This window comes from Molothrus aeneus, chromosome 4, assembly GCF_037042795.1.
Source record: "Molothrus aeneus isolate 106 chromosome 4, BPBGC_Maene_1.0, whole genome shotgun sequence".
Lineage (NCBI taxonomy): Eukaryota > Metazoa > Chordata > Aves > Passeriformes > Icteridae > Molothrus > Molothrus aeneus.
The window spans coordinates 73,356,271-73,379,642 of NC_089649.1; the positions used below are offsets into that span (position 1 = coordinate 73,356,271).

Sequence of the window (23,372 nt, forward strand, 5' to 3'; positions counted from 1 at the left end):
CTGTTCCCTGTTCGGGGTTTGTTCCCAGCCCGGAGCAGTTGGGGTTTGTTCCTATTTCGCGGTTTGTTCCCAGTTTGGGGTTTGTTCCCAGTTCATGGCTGTTCCCAGTTCGGGGTTTGTTCCTATTTCGGGGTTTGTTCCCAGTTCGGGGTTTGTTCCCAGCCCGGAGCAGTTGGGGTTTGTTCCCAGTTTGGGGTTTGTTCCCAGTTTGGGGTTTGTTCCCAGTTCATGGCTGTTCCCAGTTCGGGGTTTGTTCCTATTTCGCGGTTTGTTCCCAGTTTGGGGTTTGTTCCCAGTTCATGGCTGTTCCCAGTTCGGGGTTTGTTCCTATTTCGCGGTTTGTTCCCAGTTTGGGGTTTGTTCCCAGTTCATGGCTGTTCCCTGTTCGGGGTTTGTTCCCAGTTCATGGCTGTTCCCAGTTCGGGGTTTGTTCCCAGTTCATGGCTGTTCCCAGTTCGGGGTTTGTTCCCAGCCCGGAGCAGTTGGGGTTTGTCCCTCGGGAAGGCCGGACAAGGGGCTGCTGTGGCTGCTGTGGCTGCTGCGGCTGCTGCGGTGCAGATGTGGCCCCGGGCCGGCTCCCCCTGCCCCATTTCCTCCCCAATAAAGCCCCGAGCCCCGGGAGGCGGTGACGGCCGAGGTGTGACTTTTCCCAGCTCATTAGGACAAGCTGCGGGGTTTTCAGGAATCTCAGCCCCTAATGACCATCTGAATCCCATCAGCCGAGCCGGGGGGTGCAGGGAGAGCCCCGGCACATCCCCTCGCTGGCCCGGGCTGTGCTGACCCCCAAAAATCAGCTGCGGGGGGGGGGGTGTGCAGAGCTCAGGGGGCCAAGGGGGACCCCAAGTCCCTGCCCTGGGAATTTGGTGGCCTTGGGGTGACCCTGGGTTCCTGTGTGGTCCCACTGAGTAATTCAGGGCCAGTGTCACCCTGTGGGAGGACACGGGACACGGGGGGTCTCTGCCCCAGGGGTGGGGGGACATGGGGGGACATCGCAATGGGGGGCAGGGGGACACGGGGGGGCACCCAGCCGAGGGCAGGGGGACGTGGGACAGCATCTCAAATGGGGACAGGGGACACGGGGGGGTAAATTCCCATCAGGGTAAGGTGACACGGGGAGACACCCAGTCAAGGGCAGGGGGACATGGGGTGGTGACATTGCCGAGGAGATCCGGGGACACCGCGGTGGGACCTCCCCGCTGAGGCTCGGGGGGCTGGAGGGGACGCGCTGCGGGGGCCGCGGGCAGGGCGAGGGGACCTCCCGGGCGGGCAGGGGGCCGAGGAGCGGGCCCGGAGCGGTGCGGGCGGGGCAGGGGCGCTGCCGCGGTCCCGCCCCGGTGCCCCGGGCGCTGTAAAGGGGCCCCGGCGCTGCCCCCGGCCCGGCCGTGCCGCCCCAGCGCCCCCCGGCCGCTCCTTCACCATCGCCCCCGGCACCGGCGCCGCTCCGAGCCCCCGCCTGCGGGGAGCCCCCGGCCTGGGCTGCTACAGGAACCGAACCCCCAGAGAAGCGCCCCGGGAGCGCCGCTGGTCCCGGACACCCCCAAACGGGGACCCCGGCCCGCCCCGAGCATGTGCGTCCTTCTCCCTCGGGGACACCCCGCGATGAGGAGCCAGCCCTGCTCCCAAGGGGAGACCCCCAAACGGGGATCCGCATCCTCCTCTGCCGGGGGACACCCCCAAACGGGGACCTTCCTCCCCAGGGACACCCACAAACAGGGACCTTCCTCCCCAGGGACACCCCCAAACGGGGACCTTCCTCCCCAGGGACACCCACAAACGGGGACCTTCCTCCCCAGGGACACCCACAAACGGGGACCTTCCTCTCTAGTGACACCCCTAAATGGGGACCTTCCTCCCCAGGGACACCCCCAAACGGGGGCCTTCCTCCCCAGGGGGACACCCCCAAACGGGGACCTTCCTCTCTGGGGACACCCCCAAACGGGGACCTTCCTCCCCAGGGATACCCCCAAACAGGGACCTTCCTCCCCAGGGGCACCCCCAAACGGGGACCTTCCTCCCCAGGGACACCCACAAATGGGGACCTTCCTCCCCAGGGACACCCACAAACGGGGACCTTCCTCCCCAGGGGCACCCCCAAACGGGGACCCCCTCCCAGCACTCCAAGGGGGACCTTGGGCCCCCTCTCCAAACAGGGGATCCCATCATTCATGGGGATCTCTTCCAAAGGATCCCCAGCCCCATCTCCAGCGGGAATACCCCCAAATGGGGACCCCCCTCCATCCCCACGGGGGGACCCTTGCCTGCCCCTCAGGGACCCCTCTCAAGGGGAGCTCTTCCAGGGAGGGTCCTGCCCACCTCTCCCACGGGAATGGCTCCAAACGGGCCTGGATCCACCTCTCCTGTGGGGCCATCTGCAATGGGGATCCACTTTCACCTCTCCAAGGAGAATCCATGCCCATCTCTCTTGGGACACCCCCAAAAGGGACATCTCCAAGTGTGGAGGAGCTCCTTCCACCTCTACATGGGAAATTCCCTCAAAGGGATGTTTTCCATGAGGGACCTGTGTCCACCTCTCCCGGGAGATCCTCAGGAAATGCGGGGCCCTCTGGAAAACAACCTCTTCAAAGGGGACACCTCCACTGGGAAGATTCCTTCTGCCTGTCCAGGAAAGAAGGGCCCAGGACACCCCAGAGGGGACCCCTGCAAGGGCTCCTCTCCACCCTGCCCCCTCTCTGCGTCCCTCCAGGCTTCCTGATCTCCGAGTGCTGCTTCCCCCTGCTCAAAGCCAAGCCTGGCAAAGCCAAGCGAGCCCGGACCATCTTGAGCAGCGAGCAGCTGGCAGGGCTGGAGCAGCAGTGCCTGGTGGGGCAGGAGCGCTGCCTGCTGGCCCCGAACCTGCAGCTCAGCCTGGAGCAGGCGAGCCCCGCCTCGGTGCCTCCGTCCGCCTCCTGTGCCACTGGCAGCTCCAGGGGAGCTGGGATGTGTCCCCAGGGAGCTGGGACATTGGGATGTGTCCCTAAAGGAGCTGGGATGTGTCCCCAGAGAGCTGGGACATTGGGATGTGTCCCTCAGGGAGCTGGGATGTGTCCCCAGGGAGCTGGGACACTGGGATGTGTCCCTCAAGGAGCTGGGATGTGTCCCTCAGGGAGCTGGGACACTGGGATGTGTCCCTAAAGGAGCTGGGATAAGTCCCTCAGAGAGCTGGGATGAGTCCCTCAGGGAGCTGGGACATTGGGATGTGTCCCTAAAGGAGCTGGGATGTGTCCCTCAGGGAGCTGGGACATTGGGATGTGTCCCTAAAGGAGCTGGGATGTGTCCCCAGGGAGCTGGGACATTGGGATGTGTCCCTCAGGGAGCTGAGATGTGTCCCTCAGGGAGCTGGGACACTGGGATGTGTCCCTTGGGGAGCTGGGATGTGTCCCCAGGGAGCTGGGACATTGGGATGTGTCCCTTGGGGAGCTGGGATGTGTCCCCCAGAGATCTGGGACACTGGGATGTGTCCCCCAGAGATCTGGGACACTGGGATGTGTCCCTCAGGGAGCTGGGAAGTGTCCCTAAAGGAGATGGGACACTGGGATATGTCCCTTGGGGAACTGGGACATTGGGATGTGTCCCTTGGGGAGCTGGGATGTGTCCCTCAGGGAGCTGGGACACTGGGCCATGTCCCTTGGGGAACTGGGACATTGGGATGTGTCCCCAGGGATCTGGGATGTGTCCCTCAGCCTGGCACAGAGCCCCGTGGTGCTGATTGCACAGAGTTTCAGTTAAAAGGGTGGTGGGTCACAGGTGGGGAAACTGAGGCACGACGTGGCTGTCCCAGAGCCGGGAACTTGTGCCCCTCTTCAGGCTGGGCTCCTCCTGCACGGGCAGCTGCAGCTCCTGGCACGCAGGGAGCAGTTTTCCATCTCGGCAGGGACAGACTGGACACTGCCTGAGCCCAGGGGCCCGGGGAGCAGCCAGGCTGGAGAGCCAAGCTTGGCCCTTTCCCAAGGGGGAATTGGTGCAATCTCCGTCCCTGGAGGTGCTCAAACACACAAGGGTGGCACCTGGGGACACGGGTCAGCGGGGAAGGTGGTGGGGCTGGGTTCATGGCTGCACTCAGTGACCTTTCCACACTCAACAATTCCATGATTCTGCGATCCCAGGTGAAAGTCTGGCTCCAAAAACCGCAGGATCAATGGAGGAAACAGCCCGGAAGAGCAACAAGCCAAACTGGCCAGAACAGGTTTGGACACCCCAGAGAGGAGCCCAGACTCACAGAGCCACCAGGAGAACAAGGACAGCCCAGCAGAGTCAGGGGACAGCCAGGAGGACACGTCCTTGTCCCCTGCACAGACTGTGACAGAGCTGCTGAGCCACCCCGGGCCCTCTGTGTGTATTATGGGTGTATCACAGCTGGCAATATCCAATATATACAGGATATACGGGGCACCCCTGGGGCTTGGGGGTGAAATGAATTATTTATGCAACTCTTGGGCTCAACTTTGCAGGAATAGCCCCCATCCTGCAGGGCTTCTTCCTGTGGGAGTGGGAGCCATTGCAGCCTCAGCTCATCCCAGAGGTGCTGGGAGCCTGGAGATCTCCCAGCTCAGGAGCTTCACAGAGCCCCTGAATCCTGGAGAGGATCTGTTCACCACAACACCCTGCTCTGCCCACAGCTCATAAATGCCAGTGCTGCCTTCCTCTCCAGGATGTAGAGCCAGGACAGCAGGGAAATGCACCTGGAGACAGAGCTGGAGGGAGCTCTGTGACCTGGGCTCCTGGGGTGACAAATCAGCTGGGCAAGGATTAGCCAGGCTTTGATTTTCATTGCTTGGCTCTGCTTAGGCAGAGGGGGAGCTTTCAAATCCAGCAGTTTTGGGGTGCACACTGAGCAGAGGATGATCCAAAGGCTTTGGGGTGCACACTGAGCAGGGGATGATCCAAAGGTGGGACCCACGGGAGGCTGGGCAGCTCCCTGAAGGGTGCAAAGCAAGGGAGAGCCTGGGGTGTGCCAGAGGGGACACGGGGTGCTCAGCTGGGCAGTGCCAGCTCCTGCAGCTGAGCTTTGTCCCTGTCTGGCTCTGGGGCTGGGGGAGGAAGAGCCTCGGGTGCAGGATTTGTTTGGGCAGGTGTGAAACGTGGGGCAAGGACAGGGGGGCAGTCCAGGAGATGGTGCAGAGAGAAGGGAGCAGGGCAAGGAGCAGGGGATGATGTGGGGAGAGGGGAGGATGTGGGGGAGTCTCGGGAGGCTGCAGTTTATGGCAGCCCCCAGATACAAGTACAGGCTCTGTTTCAGCCGCACGTTTGAAGGAGGCAGGGCTCTCCATTTCTCAGTCTCAAGGTTGTTTATTGTATCTTACCTATAACAATTTTTGTCCTGCCCTGCCGAGGTCCATCCAGCAGGACAGTTCCAGGCACGCTGCCTGCCCCCAGGGCAGGGTTATCTTTTTATACTACAAACTACCTATAACATGTTTGCAATTACTTCCCAATACCTGTCACCTGTGTTAGACTGTGAGCTTCTACTCCAGAGCAATCCCAAAGTGCCACCATCACAGCAGAAGATGGAGGTAGAGAAGAAGAAAGGCTGGACACGGCCAGGTCCCTCCATCTTGTCCCCAAAACCCCTATTCTAAAAACCCCAAAATCTACTTTTTCACCCTGTGATAATTTTATTATTACACTACTTAAACTTCTGTGGCTTTCAGGTCTTCATACAAAGCTGGCAATTTACTCCAGGGGTCACAATCAAACCCCCAGGTGCTCTGGGCTGTGGGCCAGGGTCTCTGAGCCCCTGGCAGGGGTCCCAGCAGCTCTGGACACCCAGAGGGATGCACTGAGCTCCAACAGGGGAGAAAAGGGGACGGTGCAGGGAGAAAGGACAATATCAGGAGAAGGGGATGGTGCACAGGGAAGGGGAATGACACCTGGAAACGGGGATGCTGCAGGAGAAGAGGACAACATAGGAAGGGGCAGTGCAAGGAGAGGGGGAGTGTGCGAGGGGGGTGATACAGGGAGAGAGGGACGGTGCCAGGACAGAGGGACAGTGCAAGGACAGAGGGACAGTGCAAGAAAGGGACAGCACAAGGAGAGGGGGACAGCACAAGGAGAGGGGGACAGTGCAAGGACAGAGGGACAGTGCAAGGACAGAAGGACAGCACAAGGAGAGGGGGACAGTGCAAGAAAGGGACAGTGCAAGAAAGGGACAGTGCAAGGACAGAGGGACAGTGCAAGGACAGAGGGACAGAACAAGGAGAGGGGGACAGCACAAGGAGAGGGGGACAGTGCAAGAAAGGGACAGTGCAAGGACAGAGGGGGACAGTACAAGGACAGAGGGACAGTGCAAGGACAGAAGGACAGCACAAGGAGAGGGGGACAGTGCAAGAAAGGGACAGTGCAAGGACAGAGGGACAGCACAAGGAGAGGGGGACAGTGCAAGGACAGAGGGACAGCGCAAGGACAGAGGGACAGCACAGGGAGAGGGGGACAGTGCCAGGACAGAGGGACAGCGCAAGGAGAGGGGGACAGTGCCAGGACAGAGGGACAGCGCAAGAAAGGGACAGTGCAAGGACAGAGGGACAGCACAGGGAGAGGGGGACAGCACAAGGAGAGGGGACCTGTGACGGAAGCTGCCCTTTGTCCGGCCCTTGCAGGGATTAGCCGGCACATCTCAAAGAGCCCAAACTGCGCTAATGTCTTCACATGTCTGCCGGGAGCGCGGGCTGGGCGCGGGTTTAAGGCGCTAATCTCGCATGCCGGTGGCTCATTACAATCGGCCCCGAGACAAGAGCGCTCTCGGGGCTGTTTCAATCCCGCCCGGCCGGGGGCTGAGCCGATTGCGGCGCTCTCGTTGTTCTCGGGACACCGTTAATCCCCCGGGAGCTGGCGGGGCTCGGGACCCGGCTCCTCCCGGGAGCAGCGGGGGAGCCGCCCCCGCTCCGGGGATGCTCCCGCAGGGTCTGCCCGGCTCGGCCCCCGCTGCGGGGAATGGCCGAGCCGGGAATGATTTAATTAAAACCGCTGGGCTTGGTCGGGTTTTTAAAATGTACTTGTGTATGAGACGGATTAAATCACATTCCTCTGGCACCTCGGGATTTGAGCGGGAGGGTTTTTGTCGTGGGGGGTGATAACCCCTGAGGGCTCGGGAGGGCTCTGTCCCCTCGGGACAGCTGAGTCACGGGGAATGCCGTCCCTTGTCTGCCTCTGGCCAGCGACTGACGCCTTTGCAGGTTCCTAGGGGTGGGGAAGGGACTGCGCTGGACAAAGCAGGGGACGAGGAGAGCCAAGCCCCAGGTCTGCCCCCGCTATGGGGTGGATTTGATGGCCTGCAGAAAAGCTGGATTCACCATTTTCTGTCCTGCTGAGCCCTGCCAGGCTGGGCAGGGGGTGGGAATGCAGTTTCCTTCCTCTCCAACCCTGCTGTCGGCAGCTCAGCCCAGCTCCTGGCAGCTCCACTGGAGCACGAGGGTTGGGATCAAGTCCGGACACTGATTTGGCACTGTGGAAAATAAGGAGAGAGATGCTTGGGAAGGTCTCGGGCTGCATCGATCCTCTTGGGGCACAGCCTTGGTCCTCTCATCCCCCAGAAATCTGTGTATAAAGAGGAAGAATGAAGAAAGAATAAGAGCTGTGTGTCCTTACCCAAATCCCCCCACATCCCAAAGACCCTGCCAGTCCCTTCCCCGTCCATGGCTCTCAGAAAGACGCTGGTTTTTCACCTGTCTGCAAAACCCGAGGTGGCTTTCAGCGACAGATAATTAAAAGGAAGTGAGAATTAAGCAGCTTTATTAAGGGGATAAAGGCTATCTGCCAAAGATGCAGCGCTGAGCCCTTCCCGGCAAATCTCCTCTCGGCAGTGGGGCCGGCAGGGGTGGGTGATGGATCAGGGAGAGGCGTTTCCCGAGGGATTGCAGCCGGACAGGCAGGGCTCTGTCACAGACATCTTCTATGGAAAAGCCTTTCCTTAGGATTCTTCCTCCCGAGAAGCTGAGAGGCCTCAGGAACAAACTGTAACCAATGGTTATCTGCTGCTGTGGAATGCAACAGGTGCATCTGGGATTGGCCCATGTTGGATGTTTCTAATTAATGGCCAATCACAGCCCAGCTAGCTCGGACTCTCTGTCTCAGACACAAGCCTTTGTTATCATTCTTTCCTATTCTATTCTTAGCCAGCCTTCTGATGAAATCCTTTCTTCTATTCTTTTAGTATAGTTTAATGTAATATATATCATAAAATAATAAATCAGCCTTCTGAACCATGGAGTCAGGTCCTCGTCTCTTCCCCCATCCAAGAACCCCTGTGAGCACGGTCATGGGGGTGAGTGAGGCTGACCAGGGAGAGGCGTTTTCCCGAGCTTTTCCCGAGGGATTGCAGTGGGACAGGTGGACGGGGATGATGGCGATGAATGCAGGGCGCTGCTGAAGAGGTGCAAACGGCCTGGCTAACTGGGATGGGACCGGGCTGGGGAGATTGCAGAGAGGATAACCAGGCTGAGCCGAGCCTCGGGCTCTCGGGGTGCCCCCGTTCCTGCCGGGAGGGTCGCGCTGTGCACACGGAGCGGTCGGTGTTTGCAGGACGGGACCCCCGCACCCCGTGCTGTGTCCCGGCTGCTCTGCCGGCTCCTGGCGCGTCCCTTGCCGCGCTGGCAGCGCCGTTCCCCCTTTGGAGGGGGTCCCTCGGCGGCATTGGCGCGTCCCGAGCCGGGCCCGGCTGCCGGGGGGGACCGGGAGCCGCGGGCGGGGTTCAAGGCAAAGCCCGAGCCGGGCCGGGGGCGGCCGTGCGTGCTCCGGGCTCCATCCCCTCGTGTAATCTCGTTAAATGGTCAGGGAGCACTTCCCCTGCCTCTCCCTCCCCGCTAATTCCCGAGTGAAACATCAAATGAGTTTCCCGAGGCTGCTGGGCGGCTCTGCCCGGTTCCAGTGGGAATATAAAAGAGACATCATGAGCAATGGGAGGAAATCCCACTACAGCCCCTATTTTCCAGACTGTCTGGGATGAATTTACCCCAAGCTGCCTTGTACAGGGAGCAAAGGCATCACAATTTAAATTAAACTCTCCTGGATACATGAAAATAAGGATGAATTGGAGTGGCCTGCCTGGAAATGCAGCAGGGGAACCGGTAAACCGAGGATTCATTCCCCTTTGTGGACTGAGCATTGCACTGACCAAAACCTTCGAGTTTAAAAATCCTGGCTTTAAGCCAGTTCTGGTTAAATGAGCTGTTATGAAAAAGAGAAAAGAATTTTTAAAATAAAAAAAAATTTAAAAAAAAGGAAATTTCACCACCTCCCTCTCTGCAAACGGTTTGTGGCAAAAAAAAACAAACCCAAACCAACCAACCAAACCAAAACCCGTTTCCCGGTGGCACTGCCATCCCAGCATGGATGAGCCAGGATTTCCTGGGGGGAACCTGGCACCAGACCCCCCTGCCTGGTGTGACTTTATTGTAAAAGCTGAATGAATCATTCCATCAAGCGATGTCTGCTGCTGTGGAATGCATTTGGGTGACCTTGGCACCACCTTTGCATAACATCCGTTTGATTTTATTGCAACAACGGATTAAATCGTTAAATAAGTGAGCCCTGATGCCGTGGGATGAATACGGGGCTCCTGACGAAGGTGTGGGACTGGCGGGCAGATTTCGCTTCCCAGCCCTGCTAAAACCTCGTCCTGGGGTTGGTTTCGGCCGTGAGGCTGCCGTGCCTCAGTTTCCCCCCGCAGGGGCTGGGTGAGCAGAGCCCCGGCGGGGGTGACCCCGCTCCCAGCCCGCGGGGAGCGGAGCCGGATCCGAGCCTGCATCGGCCCCGTCCTCCCCCCGCTCCATCTCTATTGATTTAATAAGATGGAGAGGAATTAACGGGGCCGGAGCATTGGAATAATGAAAGATGAACAAAGGGGCAGCGCTAGCAAAGATGCTGCCAGCTTTTAATGATGAGGCCGGGCAGATCCCCCGCCAGTTGTCCCTTTGGAGTGGCGATTAAGAACATACTGTTATTGTTAAGGCCGAGAGATAAATCCCTGCACCGTTTCTGATGTGATCAGCCGGGGCTTCTCCCTACAATTTGTGATCCTATTGTGGACGGTGTTTGCCCTGGGCAAGGAGAGTCTGGGAACCACTTATGAACCATCCTTTGGTCATTAGTCTCCTCATTAGGGGAGAACAATGTGGGAAAAAAAAAGATAATTGAAGGGAGCAGCGGGCTGATGGCGCACTCAGGCCCGGCCCAGCGCTGCCTCGATGATTAGTTTGTTGATAATTCCCAATTAATTTTAAATGCGCAGGTTTGGGATGCTCTGAACACCTGGAATTGCAGCCCCTGTGAGCAGGGGCTTGGGGCTGTGCGTGAGGGAGGAGCACGGAGCGTTCTGAGTGTTAATTGATTTTTGGGCGTTCTCCCAGGCTTTGCTCTCAGCTGGATGTAGCTCCGTGGAATCACGGAATTCTAGGCTCGGAAGAGACTTTTAAGGGTCATCCAGCCCGACCAGACCGTGCACACAACTCACGCGGTTTCGGGAAGGGACCCCGGGGAGCCGCCGGGCGAGGGCGGGGTACAGCACGTCCCGCTCCCTCACTGCACATCTGGCTGAGTGAGTTACGGGGCCAGATGTGCACCGAGGAGCGCGACACGCGGGCAGGAGCGCGACACGCGGGCAGGAGCCCGCTGGGGTCGGGGCTTTCTCCCCAGGAAAGGCAGAATGCGGTGCTGGCCCCTGGCTCCGGGGGCTGCCCGCGGCTCCTGCCTGGACATGCCCGGGTGCCGGGGTGATGAATCAGCCCCGGCCGGGGAGGAGGGGGAAAAGCCCTAATTCCTCAGGATGCTCGATATTATCAAGTGCTAATGAGGCTGGATGGGGCTGAGGTGCTTTGCAGGCCATTATCCCAAATTAACCTGACAATGAGGCCGGGCAGCGGTGTCTGAGGGGCGGCCCGGGTGTGTATTGGCTGTCTGGGCTGGGGGCTGCTGTCCTCTGCCTCCCCCAGCACAAACCCGGCCCTTGGGGGCTGCAGGGAATCTCCTATTGCATGGACACAGAATCGCGGAATGCCTGGGCCTGGAGGGGACCTTGGGGACCATCTCCTTCCACCCCTGCCATGGCAGGGACACGTGCCACCGTCCCAGGCTGCCCCAAACCCCATCCAGCCTGGCCTGGGACATGTTGAGTCAGCTTGGGGGCGTTTGACAGGCAGGAGACAAAATGAGGTGACAAGGATGGAGAGAACAGGCAGGAACTCCTCTCCAGGCCGGCGTTTGGGATGACCTGTGACACTGGCATGTCCCCAGATTGTCCTGTGACACTGGCATGTCCCCAATTTGTCCTGTGACACTGGCATGTCCCCAGATTGTCCTGTCCATCCCATGCTCTATGGACACCTGGCTCTGGCAGGGTCCTTGGGGGGTGGCCTTGCCCTTGTCACCTGGACCCCAGGCTCCCCTTGCTCCTGTCCTCGCCCAGTCTGGGGCTGTTGGTGGGACCCTGTGAGGGGCTGAGGATCCAGAAGGAGACTTGGATCCTCTTGCAAAGGGAGAGACAGGATTCACCAGGAGCAGACAACTCCAGCTCTGCGGTCTGCAGCTCCCTGCAGCTCCCCAGGGCCTGTCAGAGGAGGGGGACAGAGCTGAGGCAGGGGGCTCCTTGGCTCCCTGTCAGAGGAGGGGGACAGAGCTGAGGCAGGGGGGCTCCTTGGCACTCACCTCCAGGTGCTCCCAGTGCACAGAGCACCCACAGCTATTGCTGTGAGCCAGAGGAATTTACCTCTTCTAGGCATTATCCTGGAGGAATAGGAACACATCCATCATCCTCCTTGGACAAAACCTGTGCTCCTCTTCCCACTGCAGAGAGGGATCCCCATTCCCCTCTCCTAGAGGATTCAGTGGGATCTGGTTTGGAAAGGGGCAAAGCACCAGCTCAAGGAGCCATGGGGCTGAGAACATTCCTAATTTCCCATTGCTGGTTCATGGATTATCATTTACTGTCCCTTTGGATTAGCACAGGAGGAACCTCTGCAAAAATCTGACCTAAGGCCAAAACCTGGTGCTCAGAATCCCATTTCTAAGGCAATTTTCATTAAAAGACATGAGCTCAGGATTTCAGCCCCCTCAGCTTGTTGGTGCTGGGCCATTTATTCCAATGAGCAGGAGCATCCTCCTGGCTCAGCAGCACCAGGAGCCTGGGATCCATCCTCTCTCCCTGATTGCAGGGACACCAGGATCCTGGGATCCATCCTCTCTCCCTGATTGCAGGGAGCTGGGATCCATCCTCCCCTGATTGCAGGGACACCAGGAGCCTGGGATCCATCCTCCCCTGACTGCAGGGAGCTGGGATCCATCCTCCCCTGACTGCAGGGGTGCTCCTGATGATCTCTCCCTCCCGCTGATCGCTCCCTCCCGATGATTTCTCCCTCCCGATGATCGATGATCGATGATCGATGATCGCTCCCTCCCGGCTCCCGGCGCTGTTTCCCGCTGCCAGGAGCACTCACGCCTGGGATTACGGATGCACCAAATCCCCGTCACGTTTTCGCGTGTGCTTGCTGCGCGTTTGGGGAAATTTCCGCCGCCCCTCTCGCCCCGCTGGGATGGGTTTGGGGCTGGGAGAGGGATGGAAATGGAGCCGGGCTCTCCTCACCGAGAGGCGAGGTGTGAAATTTCTCATGGGCAAACAAGTGAGAGCTGCGGGGTGCCCAGAAGAAGGGGGACAGAAAAGATGAAGCGGGGAGGGGGGGAATGAGGAGGAGGAGGAGGAGAGAAAGCAGCAGCCAGGGAGGAACAAAAATCCCTAAAGCACCAACCTGGATTGAAGAGTGGGGCGTTTTCTATGGGGGGATTGTAAAATGCGCTCTCTCTTTCCCCTTGGCAGGGGGAAAAAGGGCCCCCCCTCTATCTGATAGTCATTAGCATCAATTAGCCCCGTTTGAAGTAGGCAACATCTTTGTCTCTTTGCAAAAAAAGAAATAAAAAAACCTTTCAGGGAGCCCATAATAACATCTGGAGCAGGAGAGGCTGAACTGAGTTCCCCACTTTCATCTCTTGTCGAGGGACTTGGAATGTTAATGCAGCCTCATTCTTTAATGGAGTTATCAGGAAATGCTTTTCACCTCCTTCCCTTTGCTCAGGGGGGATGTTTACAAAGGGCTGGGGGCTTTTTGGGGGGCTTTTTGGGTTGTTGTTTTGTTGTTGGGATTTTTTTTACCCCTTCTCTAAGAAACTCCCCCTAAGAGATTCCCCCTCCTTCCCCTTTTATTTTCTACACTCTTGAAAAACAAAACAGGAATAAAATATAATGAATAGAATAAAGTGAATAAAATAAAATAAATAAAATAACCACCACCAGAAAACCAAAGAGGATCAGATCCCAGCCTTTCATGTCCCCTCTCTGGAGGGTCTGGGGCCGGTGCTTGGAGCAGGTGTGAGCAGGGGAGGTGGGGGGTCCTGGCCAGAGCCCCCCGCCCTGCCTGGCTGCTGGGTGCTACATTTCCCAAGTCATTACCAGCGGGTGAAAATTTCCAGCTTTCCCACCAAAATGCATTAGCTGAGCACACAGCACTAATGGGAAACAGGACACGTCATTAGGCACCGGCTGTGGCCAGGCCTGAGGAGGGAAGGGAAAGGTCAGCTGGGCTTTGGCTGCTGGTGCATCCCTCGGTCCATCCCTGTGGCTCCCTGTCCATCCCTGTGGCTCCCTGTCCATCCCTGCGGTTCCCTGTCCATCCCTGCGGTTCCCTGTCCATCCCTCTGGCTCCCTGTCCATCCCTGTGGCTCCCTGTCCATCCCTGCAGCTCCCTGTCCATCCCAGCAGCTCCCTGTCCATCCCAGAGTCTCCCTGTCCATCCCTGTGGCTCCCTGTCCATCCCAGCAGCTCCCTGTCCATCCCAGAGTCTCCCTGTCCATCCCTCTGGCTCCCTGTCCATCCCATCAGCTCCCTGTCCTTCCCTGCAGCTCCCTGTCCATCCCTGCAGCTCCCTGTCCATCCCAGTGGCTCCCTGTCCATGCCTGCAGGTCCCTGTCCTTTCCAGAGTCTCCATGTCCGTCCCAGAGGTTCCCTGTCCATCCCTGTGGCTCCCTGTCCATCCCTGTGGCTCCCTGTCCATCCCAGTGGCTCCCTGTCCATCCCTGCAGCTCCCTGTCCATCCCAGAGTCTCCCTGTCCATCCCTGTGGTTCCCTGTCCATCCCTGCAGCTCCCTGTCCATCCCTGCAGGTCCCTGTCCATCCCAGAGTCTCCCTGTCCATCCCTGTGGCTCCCTGTCCATCCCAGAGTCTCCCTGTCCATCCCATCAGCTCCCTGTCCATCCCAGAGTCTCCCTGTCCATCCCATCAGCTCCCTGTCCATCCCAGCAGCTCCCTGTCCATCCCTGTGGTTCCCTGTCCATCCCTGTGGTTCCCTGTCCATCCCATCATCTCCCTGTCCATCCCAGTGGTTCCCTGTCCATCCCAGTGGCTTCCTGTCCATCCCATCAGCTCCCTGTCCATCCCTGCGGTTCCCTGTCCATCCCAGTGGCTTCCTGTCCATCCCATCAGCTCCCTGTCCATCCCAGCAGCTCCCTGTCCATCCGTCTGTCCACCCATCCTGCCAGGGGGATCCATCAGTGTCCCTGCCCTGCCAGCAGCTCACCCATCCCAACTCCAACACAGATCCTTTAATTACAGCAGCAGCTCTGACACTGCTTTCCCTGGGAATCACAGCACCAGTCAGGACTTATAAACAGCAAAAATCATGAATTGATTTAATAACCTTTTAATAACCCCAAACCTCATCTAATGACACCCATGTTCAATCCCACGCATCCTCTGTGCCAGCAAAGCCAGGAGCTGTGAATCTCTGAGGATGTTTTTTGTTCCCAAGGTGACTTTTTTTTGGGAGAGGCTTCAGCACTTGCCCAGCTTTGAACGTGTGATTCCAATTAAGGCCGTGGCTCCACGGCAGCAGGATCAGAGCTGCCTGTTTGGATAAGGAGCAATAAAGCAGCAGCTGTATTTATTCACTTATTTGGGAGCTGCTGGGGAAGACAGGATGCTAAAAGGCAGGAAAAAACGTGTTTTAAAGGCAAACTTCAGGGACTCTTTTGTCTCCTGTGGGCATCCTCCTCCCTGAGGATCCTTGTAGCCATCACCAGGGTGCTTCCTCATGAGCAGGAAAATCCTGCCTGTGTATTCTCATCTGCTTTGAAATGCTCAAAAATACAGAGATGTTTGTAATTATTTCTATGCATTGTGCAGGGAAAAGAAACTTTAAATGGTATGAATGCCTGTTTAAGGCAGGATTTACTGGATATGGCCCGTGAGCCTGTGCATGCAGGGATGGCTAATGCCAGGTTATTAAACCACAGGGGATTTTTGATCTGTGTTTATTAACCTGGAGACTCCGGGGTTCCTCTGTGTTTGTACACACCAGAGTGAATTTCCAGTGAGAATTTGGTGGGATTTGAGCAGGAATCCCACCTGGGAGGGGTGTCTGTGCCATCCACAGCTCCCCATCAGCCATGTGGCTGTGCCCAGCTCCGAGGGTGTCACGCAGGGATGGCACCAGTTCCATTCCCAGGACACGGTCACCTCGGATGCTGTGTGAGCTCCTGAGGTGCTTGTCCTGTATCCCGGATTTTCCCACACACCCGGACAGGTACAGACACATTCCCTTGGCACAGGGGCACAATGTGATGTGCTGGCACAGCCTGGGGTCCATAGGCTGTGCCCTGAGGAGTGTGACCAGGAGATGGTGTGGGGGCTCCTGTGAGGCCTGGGGATCTCAGGGGGAGTTTGGGAATGGCACTGAGGGATTGTTTGGGAATGGCACTGAGGGATTGTTTGGGAATGGCACTGAGGGATTGTTTGGGAATAGGACTGAGGGATATGTTTGGGAATGGCACTGAGGGATATGTTTGGGAATGGCACTGAGGGATTGTTTGGGAATGGCACTGAGGGATATGTTTGGGAATGGCACTGAAGGATTGTTTGTGTCCCTGTGGGTGTCCATGGGGAAGGGATTGGTGCTGGTGTGAGGTGTCCATTGGGAAGGGGTTTAGGTTCTGTTCTGGATGTCTGAGGAAGGAACAGGTGTTGGTTTGGGGTCCATGAAGAAGGAACTATTATCCATGGGGCATCCTTGGGGAAGGAGGGAGTGTCAGTGCCGTGGTCTGTGGACAAAGAGCGCAAGTCACTGCAGGGGAAGATGCAGGGCAGGTGACACTGGAGGTGACAGCGCGGAAAGAGGGGTGTCAGGGCAGAAGGAGCAGTATCTGTGGGAGTGCTGCCATGGAATGTGGGGTGACTGTGGGTCTGTCTGTGGGAACAGGGGATCTGTGGGGCTCTCACTGTGGAAGCAGGGCTCACCATGGAGGTGCTGGTGTGGAAGGAGGGGTGTCCATGGAGGAGCTTGAGTGTAAGGAGGGTTTGCATGGGAGTGTCGCTGGGGAGGAAGAGGCGTCTGTGTGGAAACTGGGGCGTCGGTGGGGTGTCCGTGGGGAAGCAGGGGTGTCAGTAGGGAAGCAGGGGTGTCGGCAGTGGTGTTGGGAGGGAAGCAGGGGTGTCGGTGGGGAAGCAGGGGTGTCGGCAGTGGTACTGGGAGGGAAGCAGGGGTGTCGGTGGGGAAGCAGGGGTGTCGGCAGTGGTGTTGGGAGGGAAGCAGGGGTGTTGGTGGGGAAGCAGGGGTGTCGGCAGTGGTGTTGGGAGGGAAGCAGGGGTGTCGGTGGGGAAGCAGGGTGTCGGCAGTGGTATTGGGAGGGAAGCAGGGGTGTCGGTAGGGAAGCAGGGGTGTCGGTGGGGAAGCAGGGGTGTCGGTGGGGAAGCAGGGGTGTCGGCAGTGGTGTTGGGAGGGAAGCAGGGTGTCGGTAGGGAAGCAGGGGTGTCGGCAGTGGTGTTGGGAGGGAAGCAGGGGTGTCGGCAGTGGTACTGGGAGGGAAGCAGGGGTGTCGGTAGGGAAGCAGGGGTGTCGGCAGTGGTGTTGGGAGGGAAGCAGGGTGTCGGTAGGGAAGCAGGGGTGTCGGCAGTGGTGTTACTGGCGGCCAGCGGGGTGTGTGCAGCCCCCGCCGCCCCCCCGCCGCCACTTTGCATAGCAGCACGGCTGTCCCCGGCCCCCGCCCTCCATATAAGCGGCCGGGGCGGCGGCGGCCGCACCGTCCCGGCCATGCTGCAGACCCCGGCGTGCCCCCGGCCCGGGCCGCCGCCCTCCAAGACCTCGTTCCACATCGAAGCGCTGCTGGCCCGGGAGCCGCCGCGCCGCGGCCCCGCCGCCCCCGTGAGCCCCGCGCCGCCGGCCCCGCGCTGGCCCGCGGCGGGACCCGCAGCCGGGCCGGCCCCGGCCGCAGCAACGGGGCTGGGGCCGCTGCCCGCAGCGTGGGGCTGGCCCTGGCCCTGGCCCGGTGCAGGTGAGCGGGGTTCGTGGGCGGGAGCGGGGCCGGGGTGCGCAGCGGGGATGGCGCGCACCGGGACGGGATGCGGGACAAGAGAGCCGGGAGGGGATGCCGCGCTCCGGGAAGGGCTGCGGGACAGGAGCGGCAGGCGGGGATGCCGCGCTCCGGGAAGGGATATGGGACAGGAGCGGCAGGCGGGGATGCCGCGCTCCGGGAAGGGCTGCGGGACAGGAGCGGCAGGCGGGGATGCCGCGCTTCGGGACGGGATGCGGGACAGGAGCGGCAGGCGGGGATGCCGCGCTTCGGGACGGGATGCGGGACAGGAGCGGCAGGCGGGGATGCCGCGCACCGGGACGGGATGCGGGACAGGAGCGCCGGGCGGGGATGCGGGACAGGAGCGGCAGGCGGGGATGCGGGACAGGAGCGGCAGGCGGGGATGCCGCGCTCCGGGACGGGATGCGGGACAGGAGCGCCGGGCGCTCGGTGGGCATCCGAGCGGGGAAATAACGGAGTGGGGTCACCCCAAAACACCTGGATCCCCGCTGCCGCTGTGGTTTCATCCCTACAGCCTCTGGAGCGGCCTCGAGCTGAAGCGTTGGGCTGCGGGACAGGGACGAGGCAGAGGGAAAACTTTCCTTGGAGTTTTTTTTCCTCTCTGTAGGTGATGGATATAGCGAGGCCAAAACCGAACGGTTTATGCGGGGTTTTCTGTTTATTTGTTTATTTGTTTATTTTGCGAGGCAGTTTCTAACACACCTGATGTCTCTGAACAGTTTGACAAAGAAAGAGCCTGTGGTTGATTCCTAAAGATGCTGCAGGATTTTACTAATCCATAATTCAGACCCCAGCCCAGAACCTGGTGCAGATCCAAACCCACTGTTTGCATTTGAGATGGAGCCAGAAACTTGGAATAGGTTTAACAGTAAAGGGCTGAGCTAAAACCACTATTGCAGTGCCTGGGCTAGTGGAAGGTGTCGGAGGAGGAACCAGATGATCTTTAAGGAGCTTTCCAACCCAAAGCAGTCTGGGATTCCATGAGACTTTACGGGTGACTTTACACACATTGGCATTTATTTCTCCTTTCACATAGCAGGAAGGCACTTCACTGCCAGAGTTTTAATCAAAAACCTGCTGTAATTTCCCAAAGCCTCGCTCCCAAAATTAATTTCTTCACTTCTGCTGCTGTGTGAGTCCCTCTTCTCCCAAATTTGCCCTCATCCCTCTCTAATTTTGCTTTCCCTGCAATTTTTCACTCACAGAAGTGAAACTGCCAAGTGTTTTCCAGCACTTGGCCCTCAAAACTGCATGTTTTTAGTGCAGAATTATCTAAGGAAAATGGTTTTTGTTGATCTGTGGGTAAAATTTTCACCGTGGTAATGGATGATACTGCCTGATCTGTCAGGATCTATTTCACTGGAACTTTATAAGGACAACGACCAAGTGATTTTAACAAAGTATCTCTATTCAGAGTATTTTTCTTAAAGTATTCCTTTTTAGCATTCAGAGCATGATCTTGCTGTTGTCCAGGCAAAACCTGCAGCCAGGTTTCCCTGTGTATAAAGAACTCCAGGTTTGATCCTGATGCTACAATATTCAGACACTAAAAGTATTTGCTGATCTCTTATTAAGTACTTAGCACAACTATTCAAGATATTATTTCTTTCACGAGACAGCATCTGCAGAATTGTGTTAATCTTTGTATTATATCAAACATCCAGTTATGAAAACACGGTTAAACAATTTGCAGAGAGATTTCCACTCAGCGTTTCATGTTGGAAATTACACTTGCTATTATTCCAGTGTTAAAATAGAAACAAAAAGTGATGGGTGAAAAGATTTTAATGATGAAAATAGTTTAAAGTGCAATTACGGCTGTTAAGCTGTCAGGTCTCCGTCCCACAAATCCTTAAACACACGCAGAACTTGCACCAAATTAATGAAAAGAAGTAGGTCAAGGTGCAGGTTTGTGCCTGGAGAACGTGACAAGATCAGTCATTAAAGGAGAGATAAGTAGCAGGTGTGAATGGGGATCATTATGTGCAGTATTTCCATAAAAGCTGGAGAAACCTGGCTTGCCACAATATTTGGAACAGCAGAGATGGGGACCATTCATGTTCTGATCCTGCCAGTGCTGTTCGGTGCTTTCCACAGGGAAAACCCCACTGGCTGTAATCAGTGGGTTATGTTAAAGTGAATCTGGTGCTGGAGAAGCCGTGGTGCTGTCAGTGCTGGCCTTCCGTGGCTCCTATGGCTCCTAAACCCTTCAGGCTGTGCTGGGAGCCCTGGAGGAGCGCTGCAGTGCAATCACCTGGTCTGGAATCACGGTGACTGGGCTGGCAAGGGATTTTCAAGGACCTGCCCTGCAGTGAGCAGGGACATCAGCTGGAGCAGGGAGGATGAGGGCTGGGGAAGGCGAGACCTGCTCTCAGCCAGGTGCCAGTGGCAGTGCTGGTGTTGGATTGTATGTTAATTTATGCTAATTACGGCTATCCTCAGGCCACAGCTGGAGACCAGACAGGTCAGATACACTTGTTAGTCCTGCTAAATCATCAGCACCCCTGGGAACCTTATGGGGAGCAGAGGTGCAGGATGTGGTCCTGCATGAGAGCTGGATCCTGCACACTGAGCCCGTGTGCCAAGGGGAAAACCAGGGGCCAGTCTGGGGTCAACTCCCCCAAACTTTCAACATTTGTGTTTTGGGGGTTTTTGAGACAGAGGTGGGATTTTTGTGTTCTGCAGCTCTGTATGCAATGTATTATCCTGTTATAAAGGTGCTGTGCAAGTGAAGGTCAAATCCTGCCCACCTGAGTGCTGATTTCTTTGGGTCTGGCTGCATGCCCAGGACTGTCCTTGGTGTACCCTGAGGGTAAAACCATAGAACAGGCTCTCAAAAGTTCTTCTACCCCAGCTTTTCATGGGAAAAGGAGCCTGGATGAGAATATCTGGGTAGGGACAGGGCAGGGACATCCCTGCTGGGTTTGGTGCTACCTTCTCCCAGCTCCTTTAGTGCAGACCCCTTCAATTTTTGCTGCTTTCTTGCAGGTCTGGAGTTGTCTCACTGTGTTGGGACCACCCCACTGGGTCCTGCTGGGCCTTGGAGGTCGGGGGGGCCCTGCAAGATGAAGAGAGTGCGCACAGTCTTCAAGCCAGAGCAGCTGGAGCGGCTGGAGCAGGAGTTCCTCAAGCAGCAGTACATGGTGGGCACAGAGAGAGTGGACCTGGCTGCAACCCTGCATCTCACAGAGACCCAGGTAAGGGACGAGGGAGCTGAGCTGTGGCACTGATCCTGGGGTGCTCTGTGCTGACCTTCCCACTGGGAAACGTGTGGGGAGGAGGACCCGGTGCAAAGGGACCTGTGGGACACCCTGCTGCCAGGTGACATTGGAGAGATGTGCCTGGAGCTTGGATGGCTCCTGGATAAGATTTCTGAATCCATGAAGTGGAACAATGAGCATTCAGGAGCACAACCCTGCTGTGCTTTGGAGTTCAAGCTGGGTTGGTTGCTGTGTGTGCATTGTCACGATCCTCTGGAGACTGTTTCAAGTGTCCTTTTATGACACTGGATAGATGTAATTATTTCCCTGCTCTGCCCTGTGAGTTCCTGCTCCTCCCACAGTAAGCTGCTTCTTTAGTGTGGAAAGAAGGAGCCAGGTGATCTTCCACAGTGGGATCTAAATTCAGCTGGGAAAAAGGGAGAGCAAAACAAGGCCAGTTCTGGGGGGACAATGGATAATTATCAGGGGTCTCATCATGCCCTGTGGCAACCGCAGTCCTGGGGATGGGTTCAGGGGCTCCTTAGGGAGCTGCTTCCTTCACTTCCCTGGCCAGAGCCTTCTCAGTGCAGCTGCTGTCCCCTGATCCTTTCCCATCACTGCTCTGCCCGCTGTAGTTTCACCTCCTCCTGTTCTCACTCACTATTCCCTTGAGGGAATAATGCACACCCCCAATTTAAGGCTCTCTGCTTTTTGGGGATACCCACCTCAGAAACACATGAGTTGGAAAAGGGCTCCTGGAGCCCTTGGATAAGTTGTTGTGCCATTCCCATCCAGGTCAAAGTGTGGTTCCAGAACCGGAGGATCAAGTGGAGGAAGCAGAGCATGGAGCAGAAGGCAGCAAAGCTGTCTCAGTTCGGGGTGATCCAGCCTGCGAGCGCCGACTCCACCGACAGCAAGGACCACGAGGAGGACCCCGTGGACGTGGAGCTTTGAACAGCCCAGGAGACTGGGCTGGTGTTTGGTGCCTGGGGATGTGTCTGGGCTGCTTTGGTCCAAATGAGACTGATCTGAGAGCCGGAGCCACAGGACTAAACTGCAGCTGGCTGGAAGGAACCCCCCGAATTTCTTTGGCTGCTGTTCGGTAGCCAGGTGCTGTAATTCCTGGGGCTTCATCATCACTCGATGGCAGGTGATCTCCTGTTTGCTCATGAAGCACCAGGACACACAAACAGTTTCCAGCAGAGAGCCTGAGGTGACAATCAGGGTGTCTGTGGTGCTGGGGTGAGAATCAGAGTGACAGATACTGGGGTGACAATCAGAGGGTGACTCTGATGTTGGGGTGACAATCTGCTGGTTTCTCTGGTGCTGGGATGACAATCAGAGGGTGTCTCTGGTGCTGGGATGACAATCAGAGAGTCTCTGATGCTGGGCAGGCAATGGGATGCTGTCTCTGATGGCTCTGAGCACACGGGCATTTCAAACCAGGCTCACTCATACTATGTGTGGCCGTGTCCTCCAAGGGGGAAGGAGGAGAATGTCCCTGATCACTTCTTCCTCTCAGCTTGACTCCCATGTTTGATGTTCGGATCAATCACAACCACAATACCCCAAACAGGGAAGCCCTTTGCAGCCACGCTCAGACTCCTGGATGCGAGGAGCAGGGCCTGCCCCTGCCCTGGAGCAGAAGTGCCTCCTGTGTCAGTGCCTTGCTGTACCTGTGCCTTTTCCATGGCTCCCCATGGATGCAGCCCCAGCAGCGTGTGTCCCCAGCACTGCTGTCCTTGCCCAGGCTGTGTGTGTGTGTGTGTGTGTGCTGCTGCTGTTGTAGGGAGCCAGCCCCGGGGCTGCCCGAGGTGCAGGGCTGGAGGCTGCAGTAAAAACCCAGCTCCAAGAGCTCAGCTGCTGCACCAGACACCCCCTGCCCCGCGGCCAGATGTGCCACTGTGGCCCAGACACAGGCAGCTGCTCTGTTCTCTCCTCATTATCCCTGCAGGTGCCCTGGGACACAGCACCTGGAGCGCTCCCAGCACATCTGGAGCAGCCCAATGCGGTTAACAGCTGGATTTTTGGGGGTAGGGAGGGCTTTGGGGGGCCAGGACTAAGGACTCAGGCTGTCACCTTGCCTTCCTACGGCAGTGACCACGGCCCATCAGCTCAGGATAATTTATTCTGTCTCTTTCTGACCTAGAACACTGTACATCACTTTACTCTTACATTGTTATTTATAGAAATACCTTTTTTTTTTTGCCTTAATATGTGTCACTTATTTATTTGCTTTTTCTCTTGATTAAAATAGAGTTAATTTTAAAAGGAGATGGAATGAGTGTAAAAACAAAAAACAGATGGAAAAATTTCCAAGTGCTCACTTTAATTTTCAACTGAAATTAGCAACAAAAAAACCCAAAACAACCAAATATATTTTCATCTTTCTCAAAAGAGTTTGAGGGTTTTTTTCTTAATAAACTATTTTGGACAAAATATATATGAAAGATCTTTTTTTCAGTTGATTGATTACCCCATATCAAAGTAGATGAAGGGGGTTACTGCCTCTGGGCTGGTTCCTGCCGAGATAAAACCACATTTTCAGTAAGAGCAGTCATGCCGGGCGAGTATGGGGTGCTCAGCCTCCTGGACAACAAGAACCTGTGTCTGCAGGTGGATGTGGCCAAACCTTCCCTGTGGCTCCTTCTCTGCCAGCCTGAGGAGCATGGCCTGGGCAGGAACAGAGCTGGGAAGGGGCTGCAGATTCCCTGAGGGAGCCGGGCAGGGGCTGCAGAATCCCTGAGGGAGCTGGGCAGGGGCTGCAGAGTCCCTGAGGGAGCCGGGCAGGGGCTGCAGAATCCCTGAGGGAGCCGGGCAGGGGCTGCAGAG

General features: G+C 57.2%; 1 protein-coding gene across 2 annotated transcripts; it reads left to right on the forward strand.

The window, feature by feature from the left end:
* Window positions 1-2,712: 2,712 nt before the first annotated feature.
* On the forward strand, window positions 2,713-21,494 carry LOC136556222 (homeobox protein not2-like). 2 transcript variants are annotated; one of them, XM_066549275.1, is made up of 3 exons: window positions 2,713-2,757; window positions 20,406-20,537; window positions 21,336-21,494. In XM_066549275.1, exons 2-3 carry the CDS (start codon window positions 20,406-20,408, stop codon window positions 21,492-21,494), a joined length of 291 nt encoding a protein of 96 aa, XP_066405372.1. In that variant the 5' UTR covers window positions 2,713-2,757. The 2 variants fall into 2 exon arrangements, with proteins under 2 accessions (XP_066405372.1, XP_066405371.1); XM_066549274.1 differs by lacking the exon at window positions 2,713-2,757 and having other exon boundaries at window positions 20,337-20,537.
* The last annotated feature ends 1,878 nt before the right edge of the window (window positions 21,495-23,372 follow it).

What these genes read in the sequence shown, in the direction of transcription:
- LOC136556222 (XM_066549275.1), top strand. Translation starts at nt 20,406, where the DNA reads ATGAAGAGAGTGCGCACAGTCTTCAAGCCAGAGCAGCTGGAGCGGCTG. An exon ending in TGCATCTCACAGAGACCCAG is followed by an intron (nt 20,538 to 21,335) that starts GTAAGGGACGAG and finishes ATTCCCATCCAG; the next exon opens with GTCAAAGTGTGGTTCCAGAA.